Source organism: Artibeus jamaicensis, unplaced genomic scaffold (genome assembly GCF_021234435.1).
Source record: "Artibeus jamaicensis isolate MK-2021 breed Jamaican fruit bat unplaced genomic scaffold, CSHL_Jam_final contig_452, whole genome shotgun sequence".
Lineage (NCBI taxonomy): Eukaryota > Metazoa > Chordata > Mammalia > Chiroptera > Phyllostomidae > Artibeus > Artibeus jamaicensis.
The window spans coordinates 12,396,489-12,410,743 of record NW_026521837.1 but is presented as its reverse complement, the minus strand read 5'-3'; the positions used below and the strand labels follow the sequence as shown (position 1 = coordinate 12,410,743).

Sequence of the window (14,255 nt, the reverse complement as noted above, 5' to 3'; positions counted from 1 at the left end):
TTGACACCGCCAGGCTGCTGTTGAACCCACTGGCACCAACCCTGAGGAATAGTCCTCAGAGCTGGAGTTCAGAACCTGAACCCTGGCTCTGAACCTCAGCACGATGATGAGGCAACATCCGAGAATCATGACCTGAGAGCTATGCTCTCTCTGTTCAAACAGATTTGTTTAGAATGGCATAAAAGAGCAAGAAAGCTACAGACAGTAGAAAATGCCTTTGCCTTTTTATGTCCTTAGTCTCTTATGATACCTGCTAGGGTAGAGTTCCAAACACCAGTGGATACTGCCGGGCCTTGGAAAAGAGAGGGACCGCAGTGGGAACACGTGGAAGGTGCAGTCTGTGGTTTGGTTTCTCCTTCTGTTCCTTCCTAGACCTGTTGGTGGTGACGCCCTCATCCTCCAGACAGCGCCCTGAGCCCAGGTGCAGGGACAGCATCACTCCGCGTGCTCGCGTGGGATGTCACAGTGCTCTCTGTGTCCATCGGGTTTGATGTCGAGCTTGGTGACCTTTCTCCTTGTTCTTTCTAAAGAAGACAACCAATGTTTGTCAGAGAAAAAGCCCCAGCAGTCTGCGCTGAAGAGCCTGTGACATCCACCTGCCGTTCCCTTTGGAACTGTTCAACTGCAGAAATGTCAGATGGAGGTTTTGTGCTTTGTCATTTTTCCTTTTTCAAACGCAACAATACAACCTTGGCTTTCAGATATGGAACACTTCTTTTGTTGTCGTGGAGTTCCCTCTCGCTCTATCTTCTATGCAATTCCTTTTCTAGAAAACCCCTGGCGGAGGACAAGAGCTCCCCAGGCACCGGGCCTACCACAGCGCCACGTGGCAAAGGTGAGCGTGCCGGCGCCGGGCACGCCCCTGTTCTCTCTCTGATGCCTCTCCCCATTTTCCTGCAGTCCCCTTGGTTTGTAAATTGCCTGCATTTATTCCGTCAGCCAACATGTATAAATTGTAAGAAAGAATTTTTAAACAGGTAATAAATTATATTTATAAGCAATAAGGAATGCTGTCTCCCTCATTTCTTCCTACCAAAGCCCCCCTCCATGTGAAGAGTCACCCCGTGTTTCTCCAATAGGACACCCAGGTTTTTTGGTTTCTGTGTGGATGAGAATCACCACCCACTTCAAGCCTCTCTGCGCACTGAGGCCACTGGAGAGCTCTGGGATCTGGCCTCCCCCTGTGCCACCATCCTGGGAGCTTCAAAATCCCCTCTTTCATCACCAGCGATCTTGTCCGCCACATCCATGCATGACGGCGATCATGCCCTTGGTCTTGTGCTTAGTCCTTTCTGAATCTCCATTCTGACCACAGCCTCTTTCTCAAAAACTGCCAGTGTGCTCCCTCAACCCATCAGGGCGCCCTGCCCTTTGACCTATCAGCCAGCTCCCCTTTAATCCTGTCCCAACTCTGGACAATGTCAGCCATGCCCTCAATGACGATCATCTTTATTTTCTATGGCCCTTTGCTCCATAGGCCTGGTAAACCCCAGGCTGAATGAATCCAATTACTGCAGTGTCCACGCCCACATCTGGGTTGCTGGTAGAAAAATGAAACCTAAAACTACAGAGAAAAGGGGCCTGGTAAGTAGATTGCATTTCATCTTCAGAACCATTCCATGCAATAGACATTAGTGTGATTCTTATCTTCAAGGGGAAGAAAGTGAATCTTTGAGAGGTTAGAACGTGCCTACTGTCACTCAGCCTAGGGAGGGAGTGAGCCTGGAGACACATGTGGGGCGGTCCCTCCGTCCAGAGGCCACGCCCTCCCCACTAAGCACAGCATCCAACTCAATCAGGCCCTGCGCTGCCCACAGCCATCTGGCTGTCATTTTCCGCAGTACAATGCTCACTTCTTTAAACCGTTGCCTTCCCTACTTTTCTCTCACTCTCGGAAAATGACTGCACCTCCTCATTACAGGGAAAACAGAAGCCGTCGGACCGTGGCTTCTCCCCCTCCTGCCACCAAGTGTATAAACTCACCTGCATCTCTCCTCTCCGTGGCTGCCTTCCCACCCATTACAATGTGGCATTTTCAAAGACAGAAAAAAGGCACAACTGTAACATAACAGACACGTTGTTTCCAAGGGGAGAATGAAACCATTTTATTTGGGGGAATGTTCAAACAAAGCCATAAACAATTTGTAACCAATACAATTGTTTGTTCCCTAGTCCTGAATAATTACAGTATATACAAATTCAATAAGGCACTGGTTCCCCAAAAGAACACAAATAAGTCTTCTTTTGAAACAGAAAACAAAACCCTTTATATACTGCCAACTCTTCTCTAAAAAATATGGCATTGTTTTTTTTTGTTTTGTTTTATAAGAGGATCATGATTGCTAAATTAAATCACTTCTGGAGCCATTTTGCTCATTTCCACTGCTACATGACTGAGTTTTCCAAGGAGTTATAACCACAGAACTATTCAAGTTTAAAAACTGTACTTCTTTCGGTGCCTTTCCACCTACAAACAGAGAAAAACTAGAACAGAGAAAAACTAGAACAGACCGACAACATAAAACACTGGAACTTCTCATGAATATGCATGACTCTAGAAACATGAAATTGAGTTGTTTTTCAGTCCTTGCCACACCCAAGTACACAAGTGAAACAAGGAATTCCCTGTAAATAAAATCTTAGCATGCTCTCTAAGCAGCTTCATGTTTTGAGAGTAAAAAGAATGGTCACTAGTGACTTCTGAGCGGAGCTTTCCAGGAGGTCCAAGCCTGTCTCCTCACGCACGACGTTCATAGCACTGTTACTCATGAGTTAACAATCTACACAACTTTCATAAATAAATATTATGTTTCATTTAGTGCTTTATCATCCATAATATTTAACTCTCTAATCCACAAAATGGAGTTGTGCCAGACTCCAACTTGAACATAATATTTATATATACATATATATTTGTAGAAAATATACACACATAATAAACTATAAACCTGATCATCTTAGCATACAAAACTTATATTAGCTAGCAACTAGTATTTGAGGGTTCCTTTGGGGGTGCGACTAGGAGGAAATCTTAGTCTTTGAAATAGTCCTTACAGTAAGAAATCAACTACATTATTATTTTCCAGGTTCCCACTTATTACATAGAAAGGTAAAACAAAAAGGAAATAAAATAAAATAAAAATACAATTCACTTCTGAGCTACTAGAAATTTACAAATGAAAAAGAATTATTTGGAAGTGAGTAGGTAGTCTTTTTAAGAACAATTTAGGATTCTCTAAGTAAGATGAATTTTGGGAAGACAGGAAAATCTATTCATAAATAAATCCTTGTTGCATTGAAAGACTATATAAGTAGATGTTTTTGAAGTATCTCAGAAATAATTTTTAAATGTTTATGGTGAGTGAATCAGGCTGAGAATTAGAAAGTAAGCTATTGATTTTTCCAAAGCAACTAATCAAGTAATATAGAGGAAAGTCTCAGCTATTCTTCATTAGAACTAACACCTCCCTAGAAATCTAGTTTACTTTCAAATCATCAGCTCCCAACAAAATATTCTGATTTGAAGTTACTGGATATAAAAACTTACCAAGAAGAACACACATTTTTTGTCTAAAAAATAAGTCCAACCTCACTAACATTTAGGAAAAATCAAGAAACCAAAACACGTCCCCACTTAATTGGCATGAATGTGTACTTGTTTGTTTGCAGATGACCTGATCAGAGGCACTGAAGTTTCTCTCCATGGCTCAGATGATTATCACGCTTAGTTCAGGCCACAAATTCCTTCTAAGCTATCACAAAACACAATTTGACACAAGAGAAAGCAACCATCATCGCACTGCCAGTCAGGTTATTTCAATATCACCAAAAGCAGCATTCTGATTAAAATTACATTTGGAAGCAAATGTGTTTAATTTTTTAAAAATTTTGTCCATATTCAAGAATCAAAAAATCTTTGTTACAAACAAAATGTGGCTATGAAGCACTGGGAAGGGAAGGTTGCTTATAAGAACACTGTGTTTCTTCTCAGGATCCTCCCCAACTGAGCAGAGCGCACAGTCACTCTTTGCTCTTGGATGTTTTCTGAATGAACAAGCCGCCAGCTGCAAGCCGACTTCAGAAGTGAGAAAAACATTTTCCCATTTTTCATGCAGCTGTCAAATTTTCAAAAAATCTCCATCCTTCAGTCAGCAAGTGGTGAAAATGCGTTACGAAACACTGCCCCCTAGAGTAGTCTGGAAGAAACGTCCTTTTTTAAAAAAGGCTGAGGGGGAAGCACTTCCTGATTCCTCACTAAATTACAGAATTGCTGAGCAGCGAACGAAAACCATAGTAAGGACATGTAAATGAATAAAGGCGAGGGGGATGCATACGATTTTGAACTTTATGGTCCTGTTGCTCAGGAACATGGGCCCTGTCAATGATTGGACTTACGTTGCTCAAAATGAAAAATACGGCAGAATTGAGCAGTAAAGAGATGTTTTGCACAGTTGCCACAGAGAATACAAAATTAATAAATTAAAAAGGGAACTGAACAGTATGAAAATAAAATAAAATAGAGTCAGTATTCCTAAGATGTGAAATTATCACTTACGATGTACAGACTCAGTCCATAGCTATTCTAGCAAAATAAATCACAGCAGCCATACCATTGGGTGGCCTCCACTAGCTCTCCTCTGCTTTCCCATTTGCAGGTTATACGTATCTATTTTTTTAAATTAAAATTTAGTTAAATTAACCTGACATATGCTTCTTCTCCTCTTAGACACAAAAGAGACAGATAATAACAAAAAGAAACTGGTTTTATCTATACAAAGTAAGGTGCGCGTAACTTTCCCCTTGTGCTTCTGAGATCGGCTCCTCTGCATATATGAGCAAGGAGCCCTATGCTCCCCCACCCTCTGCGCTACTGACATGGTCTTCTTACAACACAAGAGCCCATTATCTCTGTTGTAAAGCGTGTGGTCTTCAACGCAACTGATGGCAATTTTATTTAATATTGAACTCTTCAATGAGAGATCAAAAGCATGCTTGGGTCGATTCTCTGCATGTTATTTTTTTTTTTAAAAAAAGGCTTTGTTTGTATTTAATGAAAAGGAAGGGATTCGACCATGAAAGAAATACCCAACAGAGTCTGAAACACCACATGGCTCTGAAGAAGAACACTGACACTTACTACTTCTACTAGAATCACATAAAGTCTTCATTTGTTCCATATCCTCTGAAGCTGCAAAAGGTCACCTGCAGGAACGCCCACGGGCGGTCCCAGGCAGGTGGTGTTTGTACCCAGGTGCATTCACATTGCTGAGGCTGCGCCCAGAGCGGGCAGGCCAAAGTGGTCTGAGGGGTGGGGCAGGGGCTTTCCAGAGAGTTCCACTCTGCATTCTCCAACTTCACAGACTGTCTTTTGGTGTGTAGAGTGCAATAACATTTTACCAATGGAAAAACTATTTTAATTCACTTTCCAGCAGAATTTCCGGCAAGAATTTTCATTGTTCTTATTTAAACTATACTAGTATAAACCTTAAAACACCTAAATTATTTGTTATATTTTGGCAAAATTAAAGCATCTTTCAGGGATAAAAGGGGGCAATCTCAAAATATGGGGCTTTCTTAGAAAGCAAAAAGCATCATTTCTTGAACAAGTTACCCAAGCAGTTTCGACCTCCTCCAGACATGATGAATCTGTTTCTGGGAACTTCTTTGTCGAGGCTGCTCCCTGAGAGACGAGGCTGAACCCACTGGGAAGCAAGGCTACCTTCAAGGCTTGTACTGTGGATGCTTCTGGAACATTTTTTGCTTTGCCCACGAAGAAAAGAAGATCTGACGTTCTCCAGCAATGCCCCCCAGCCCCTCAGATCAAAGTTTAATGTCTTGGGACTCCGACATTTTGGCGAGTGTTTTCTTAACACGCAGGGCCGTCAGTCTTGAGGCCGGGTTGTGCGCCCAGCACTCGGTCATCAGCTTCCCCATCTGCCGGAGACACTGTGGGAGGGAAGGGGACGGTGAGCAGCATTAGAGCCCTTAGAGACGCGTGCATTTGAGCTGCCAGGCTGACCCGTGGTACTGATACGTGTTTGGCTTTTAGCTTTGCATTTCTAAACTCTAAATACACTTTAAAAGATACTTTTAAAACCAGGCAGACAAAATTTCATAAAAATTCTTTTTTCATGCAAATTTTCAATGACTAAAACAGGTTTTCATGCCTCCCTCATGATAGGAGCAAGCAGGTGGTTCTGCTGATTGAAGAAGAGTGCCTTTGAAGTCAATAGGAAATAAATACAAAAATACCCAGGGAGTCAGTATTCCACTCCACACTCTAAGATTATTTTCAACACTTGATAAGCTTAAATCTTTTCTCTAATTCCACACTATTCAAACAAACGTGGCTACTCCTAAATCACAGCTGTCTGCTATAATAATAGCATCACAATGTCGCATCTAATAAGATTAATGACCTGTGTAGAGTCTGGCTAAAACTTTCTCCTACATCAATTATTGATCTTCCTGTTGAAGAGCACAATTTCACTTCATTAGAAATCCTCAGTGAAGGAATCGGGGGAAATACCAATGCCCATGACCACCTTCAAAGTAATGCAACTCCAGCATCTCATAAAGCTTTCTGCATAGTTCGTTGGAAAACAATGTATAATTTAGCATTTCAGTAACCAGACACAAAACCAATGAACCAAAGGTTATTTTGAAATGCCTTTAACACTGAAAAATTATTTTATAAACGGTGCCCTGCCCATGTGTTTGCACTGGCTCCGGTACGTGTTTGATGCTTCAAACACATCTCTGAAGGTGGCCGCCTGCCAGGGCATCCAGAACCTGGGTGAGTTTACAAGCTGGAGGACAGGCGGAGGGGGATGCAGAGCCGATGAGTCAGGAGAGGCAAGGCCCGCCCCCCTCATTTCCTCCTTCCCAACAGCTTCTGAGCAGACAGGCCTGTGTTAGGTTTCACCACCTCCTCACAGCCCAGTTTCACGTGGACCTGCTGAAACTGCATCTCTTCATCCTTATTAACAAACTAGGTCAGCTTGAACCACTGTGTGTGTAGAAAAGATGCATTTTTCAGACGCCTATCTTCTCTGTCATCAAAATGAGAGAATGTTGTGCGTGGATTTGTCATGGAGAAAATTCATGATGCTTTGAAAACACACACACACAGAGAAATACAGCCTTTATGCAAATGTCAGGACATCACAAATAACTGAAATAATGTTATCTGTTATGCTGGCTAAATGTTAATGCACTCAATATATTTTAGAAGTGGCAAAATTAAATAAAAAAAGAAACAGATAATATACCATACTACACTTAATTATGGCAGTGTGGAATTATTATCATCCCCATCAAAACAAAGCAAAAGAAATCCTGCCCCGGCTGGTGTAGCTCAGTGGACTGAGCACGGGTTATGAACCGAAGGGTCACCAGTTCAACTCCCAGTCAGGGCACAGGCCTGGGTTGCGGGCCAGGTCCCCAGAGGGGAGCACATGAGAGGCAACCACACATTGATGTTTCTCTCCCTCTCTTTCTCCCTCCCTTCCTTTCTCTCTAAAAATAAATAAATAAAACTTAAAAAAAAGAATTCCTGTAATGAACATTTGGCATTTTGGCAAAAATGGACAATTTATACAGCACGTGGTTTCCTGGAGGCTTACCTCATCGCCGCTCCACCGGCTGGGGAAGGAGGGACGCAGCTTTTTGATGCACACAACCTCTCTCATGTCCTCAAAAGAGGGGTCGCTGGGCACCAGATCATGGTAGGGAAGCTGGTATTCTTCCACTACTCCTGAAAATATGATTTTATTATTATTTTTTCTATGGAGTTGAAATAAAAGTCTAGCATACAAACTGTCCTCAAAAAAAAAAAAAAGTTCTATCAGTACTAAAGGCAAGTTCAGGTTGAACAACAGCAAAACAAATCCTGGGGGAAAATGTGCTCAGATGACAATTTAATTTTTCAAGTGCATAGAAGACCTAATGTTACAGGTCTTCAAGACATTTTTCTAATTTCCAAAAACTAAGTAAAACAAGCATCTCAAATTTATTTCCAATTTTATAAAGGCTCTTGTATGCCAAATTTTTAAAAACCTATATTAAATCTCCATGCAGATTTGGCAGGCACATCCCAAACTCATATTGCATAATATGTGATTGTTTCTCTTATGGCAGTATGAGGTTATGAATCATATAATAAACTTGGCTGTATATTCTACTTGAAAAAAGTCACATTTACATTTTTTATGCTTAATCATAAAAATGCAATTTTGTACATTTAAAATTTGGAGAATTATACATACCTGAAAACATTAACCATGATTCTTTAAGAGCAAAGACTATTTGACTTTTTTCCTTAAATTTTCTGTACTTATCCAGATCATCTACAAAAAATACATTACTAGTAGGGAAAAATGCGTATTGTTAAAAGAAAGGTTAAGAAACACAAACCTTTGTGTCATCTTTAGGGAAATTGCTCTTATCATTATAAAGGCTAGCTTATTTATTGTAATATTCAATTTCTACCTTTCTCCTCTTGTTCTTTAAAATGCCTGCATACTTGTGGCTTCTTTATAAACCCATCTGTTTAACTCCTCACGATAATTACAAGAAGCCTCTGTCCTCAGAGGATGCTGCTCTGAGCAATCTTTTTGGAGCACCCTATTCTCTATCCTGAATCATCTTCTATAGAAATGTCACTGCTTTTTACCCTTGCAAGTGGGATGGCAGATTATCTTCTATGCACTTTAGTGGCTGTGTCACTAAATTCACTGGGGATTTACTCAGACAAAATCTGGACTCTGTAGTATGCCCTTTAACAAGCCAACTCAAACTCGTGTACAACTATAAAGGACCAGAAGGTTCGAAGGTGTTCTCCGACCGTTCCAACACACCACTTACTCGTCCTCTGGACAGAATTGTTTCTATTATCTATGATAACACTGCCTTCCATTGTGTTCCGTCTCTACAGGAGATAATAAAAACGCAGTCTAACACACAGGAGATGCTCACTTCATTCCATAATAAAAACGCAGAGTCTAACACACAGGAGATGCTCACTTCATTCCAGTCGTCCTTCCTTTCTAATTCCCCAGACAGCTGCTCTGGAACTGTCTTTAGGGCAAAGGCGGTCTGCCTTACTCACTCGTGTTTTCTCAGCGCCCAATGTCAGTGTCGCTGCCTGGCCGGCTGGTGCTTCTGTGCTGGGAGAGGTGCATATAGACCAACAGACACAGGCCAAGTCATGTCAAATTATAAATTACTCAAAGTTTATCTTTGAACTATAGGCCTTAATTATTTCTACCATCCAATTATGTTAGCAAAATGTCTGTATTAGCTGCCATTTCATTGTGTCTGAAACCTCAAAACTTACTTTCTTTTCTTTACAAAGTTTGAAAGGCCTATATCTGGATGTGTCTACTTCACCCAAAATTACACAGACTAGAAAGACTAGCCCAAAACTTCTAACATCTTCATTTTAAAACAGTGCTGGAGAACAGAATTTTGTCTGCTTTGCCCCTTTGGGGAAAGAAACTCATTTGTTGAGAGCCTATGATGTACCAGGCACAAAGGTAGGTATGCTATATATCTTTTTTTTTTAATTAAAGTATAGTTGACATGCAATATTATATTATTTTCAGGTGTCACAAAGGGACTCAACATCTATATACTGCATTAAATTCTTCCAAACACATTTATGAGGCAGCATTATTTTCCACACTGCGGAGATGAGGAACCTTGGTTCTGAGGGATCAAGTAAGTAGCCTAAGTTGGTTTGGGGGAGAACTGAACTCTCACACCTCTGACAAACGCATCAGTCTCATGCAGAGATAAGCCATCAGTTTAGTGCCTCTCGAATCTTCAGAGGCCAACACGGCCCCAGGGAAGCAATTACTGCCCCAGCTTGTTTTTCAGCTACCGATCTCGTCTCCCACATTCTGCCCCACAGGCTTTCAGACACAGGGCTCTTGCAGCCCATTTGTTGCAGATGTTCAGGAAAACACGGCTAGAAATGTAACCTTGGACTCTAATTCCTTCAACTTCTATAGACTTATCCTAAGTAGGTACCGATATGTTATTCAAAAATACACTCATTTACTCTTTATAAAACAGGAAATCATTGCACAGGCAGTTAATCGATATTTTGGTTACTTCTTTTCTTCTTCATATTTATGATGGGAGATTTATTCAATATTTGAATAGGAAGTTTCTTCCATCAACTTTCCTTTGGGACAAAAGGAGTTCTCTCAACTTTAGAGGGAAGGTGTTATTCTATTTCAACATAAGTCTTTGAGAAGCTCAGACTTGCCAGTGGCCAGAAGAGGCCACATCACCAAACGTGACCTTTCTACAAAAGTATGAATGCCTGTTGATTAACTGTCTCTCCTTTATATGTAAATAAGGTTCTAAATGTAAGTAGGCAAAGGTTCACAGATAACAAGTGGCAGGGCTAAGACCAAATGCCAGTGTTCATTAAGGGTAAGCCATGCTTTCCGAGTCTTCGGCAAGCTCGGGTTTTCGTGAAGGTGGGTTTCTCTGGCCACTGTGAGGAAGAGCAGCAGCACTGGGGTTTTCTTCACACACACGAACTACCGCACAACCGTGAGTAAAACCATAAACATGGTAGTTAGGGTGCTAAAGAGCCTAAGACTCAGCTCCTCACCTGAAAGGCGTTGGAATCTACTAAAAGACAAATTACGTAGCAGTAAGCAAAGTACTACAGGCAATAACAACATCTCAGAATATTTAAGGATGCCTTCTTATTCAGTTAGTCTTACTAGGGAAACCTTACATTTGTCAAATAAATGACCGTGACCAATAATAATATTCTTAGACTTTAATTTCCTTTCAATAAAAACTAATGTTTTTAAATTGCTTTATGAGGAAGAATTATAGAAAGAAGTGGGGAGGTTAAATAATGAGCTTCCCACTCCATACTTTTGTCTCTTCATCTGAGCAGAGGAAGCCAGAGAAAATGGGGCACTGGAGTGGGGGGGGGGGCAGCAGACCGGTAAGAAGACTCTGGACAGGGCAGAGAAGGGGGCTGATCTGACGAAGCAACTGCTGCAGGAAGGGCTCAAGAGAGAACTGAGATAATACATAAAATAGAACAAGGGGATCTTAGCAAAGGCAGAGGAGGTTGACATTGTGTCTAGATGAGATTCCTGAGACATAGGCAGAGGGAAGAAGGCAATCCAAGATAATTGTCTGATGTGAAATACCCTTTCCTGAGAGACTGTGACTGAGTGAACAGAAACAAAGAGAAAAGTTAAAGAAAATTTCATTTTGTAGACAGAACTTCGAGTTCTGATCAGCAAAACAGATTTGTAGTAGCCCCGCGGTCTCAGTTACTTACCCCCTGACACACATCTCCTAGTCACCTCCCAAAGGATGAGCCCAAAACTGTACATGTCAGCCATGATGTACGACTGAAAGTGATTTCTGTTCAAGCTCTCATCCAACACTTCTGGGGGCATATAGCGCTTGGTGCCAACTCGAGTGTTGGGCGGTATGTCCACCTCATTGGTATCACTAAGGAAAAAGCAAGCAGAGCACCATCAGTACAGAAGAAGACCAACGGCTAACAAATCAAGAAGATTCCTGAACCAGGGCTTTCGTGGAAGATGGGAAACGATACATCCCTTCAGGGAATACCATTTCCTTGAAGAGTATTTCTTGTCAACAGTTAATACTAAATCTTCACAGGGAAAAACCCAATTCAGATGACATTCAGAATGATGCTACAGCGTACAAAATCTCATTACCACCAGATCAAATATAGACTCTACATAATTGCTAAAGATTAATTAAATGTCTAAAAGGTGCATTGCTTCCCTTCATTTTTAATAACTTTGCTCTTAACACTGGATTGGGAACATGCCAAATTGGTTTATTTCAGGCAGTATTTTTTAAAGCCAGGTGTGGCGAGGCTTTTAGATCAACTAACAAGTAACAGAGAAAAAGAGAGAGAGAACCAACACAGACTTGCAAATGTTTTACTTTGATAAGCAGGGCCTATGAAAAAGATTTCTGCTATCACTATTATTTGATAAATCAAAGAACATATTTTTAGTAAAAGGATGACAAGAGTAATCGCATATATCTTTAGCTTTATGAAATTTTCACAATATTTGTTACTGCTTCCCACAGACTGGGAGGAGATGCATGACGGATGGACCCCAACCTGCGGGTGGGCACCTGTTAACCACCCGCTCCCTGCCGTGCCAGGACCTGGAGCCGCCGTTCCGACCCCGGGCTGAGAAGGGGCTGAACTACTACCGCGTGGTAAGTTGATGATTAAATGAGGTGAGACGTGAAGTGCCATTGCCAGCACGGGACTAAGCACATGGTACAGGTTTAACAAGAACGACCCCAATAGGAAGAGAATTAGCACTAGAAAGAAGAACAACAAACCCCAGTGTTGATGGGTGAAGAAACTTTAAAACAAAAAAGGTACAAAAACTCATTAACCTGAAGTTTGTGGAAAATCTTGGATAAGTTTTCCTGTCCCTCCCGAAAAGTGTTCCCTTCTCCTTTCACCACACTTGCCTGACTCTCAAGCCCTGCTGTGTCATTTCTCAACACGGACAAGACTTAGGGACACCGAGTGTTGCCTTATCCTGCCGAGTACAGACAATACCGAGCTGACCAAGCACTAGTGGCTCCGGGGGAAATAAAGTCGGTTTGATCTCACTGCCTCAATCTCTGTTTTCTAAACCATAAAATATGTAGTGTCGTTTGGGAAAATTATAGGGTGGCAAATGTCCCTCTGTATATCTCCAAACTGTCTACAGTTACTAGACCTCATAAACCTAAAACTTCTTTCTTAAAACCCTTTAAAATTCACTTCCAGCTGAGATCCTTAACCTGAAGCTATTGCAGCAGAAGTGTCACAAGTGCACCCACAGGCCCCTTGTGATCTTCCAGACATTACGACTCTGAAGGAATCTATTTTCCAAAAATAAAAGTTCAAGTGCGAAAGTTTTTAAGTGAAAAAGACTATGCAGCTGGTATTGCTTACTTACCATCTGTAATTGTAAGTCTTAGTGTTCTGGGCTCTTTTCTGACTAGGAAGAGAAGTTAAAACATTAATTCTTAGTATTAGCCTGCAGGGTACAATAGCAAAATGTCATCTATGTACCTAAATCATAAATGGTAAGCAGGTAGGTAAGCTGAGAAGAGGCTGAAACTAGAAAAACATCAGATTTAAAAAAATGCTGCAAAAGGTCCATCTTCAATTAGAAAGTAAGTTCTCTCCTCCCCTCCCACCCACTGACCCCTCTCTTGTGAGCATGAAATAGGTATTCACTCATGCGCTGTGTGTGTATTCACAATTTATAATTACGAATCATTACAGGAAGACACTGACGGCCCTGGGGAGAGAATTCTGAGTTTTATGCGAAGAAACAAGATGGTGTGCAGGTGGAAAGAAGCGAGCAGAGAGCTTGTGAGCTTCCAGAACATTCACTGAGAGAGTCAACCAAGGACACAGTCTTAGGTAAGCCACCACCCAGAGTGCATTGGGGTCAACAGTATACCCTGACCAGAGCTGAGAACGATCTTAGACAATTCTTTTCCATTCTTACTTTTAGCTCCTTAATGTTTTATTTGGATTGGGAGGTCAGGAAGAGCTAATGGAATGTGTGACTTCGGAATATCTACAGGAAAACTGAAAGGTAACTGTTATCTAATAATAGAACTGATGGCCAGACTATATATAAGTCACCTCTGAGCTCCTATACCTTTCAAATACTGAAGAACATACAACCAAGGATTTCGTATGTCCATCAAACCCCAACACCAGTTCCTCACACAGGCCATGAAACGCCGGTCACAACCATCCCTCCTGCCCCTTGCTCTCCCCAGCCTCGGTGATTTTCCTCACGGTACCTGAATGAATATGCAGCCTAGGTGATCACCAGCCTCGGTGATTTTCCTCACAGTACCTGAATGAATATCCTCACCCTGCAGTATCTGAACAAATATTTGCCTTCTGACCGAAGACTGTGAACTCTTCTGAGCCCTGTACATCTGCTGTAAGCATTTGGTATGACCCTTAAGAGCACAGCTCGACCCACCTCCATTCACAGAGTGCTTTGCACGCGGCAGGTGAACAATACACTTCAAATGAAAGAAGGAAACCTCCTGTTGACAATAAACTTCACTTGGGATAATTTAAAGAGAAACATAAAAATCTCTATCATGTATAGATCATAAAATGAAGCATTACTAATATCTAGGAGGATGAATAGAATTTTGTTAAGCAAAATTTCACAAAAAAATTACTATTA

At 41.4% G+C, this 14,255-nt stretch overlaps 1 protein-coding gene across 3 annotated transcripts in view; it reads right to left on the bottom strand.

The window, feature by feature from the left end:
- Nucleotides 1-5,030: 5,030 nt before the first annotated feature.
- BMPR1B (bone morphogenetic protein receptor type 1B) overlaps nt 5,031-14,255 on the bottom strand; it is a 351,886-nt gene continuing 342,661 nt past the window's right edge. For all 3 annotated transcript variants that reach the window (XM_053666440.1, XM_037140150.2, XM_053666439.1), the window contains 3 exons: nt 11,321-11,496; nt 7,626-7,756; nt 5,031-5,946 (listed from right to left, as the gene is read on the bottom strand). In XM_053666440.1, the coding sequence (XP_053522415.1) occupies nt 5,821-5,946; nt 7,626-7,756; nt 11,321-11,496 (433 nt within the window). In that variant the 3' untranslated portion in view covers nt 5,031-5,820. The remainder of the gene's footprint in view (nt 5,947-7,625; nt 7,757-11,320; nt 11,497-14,255) is intronic.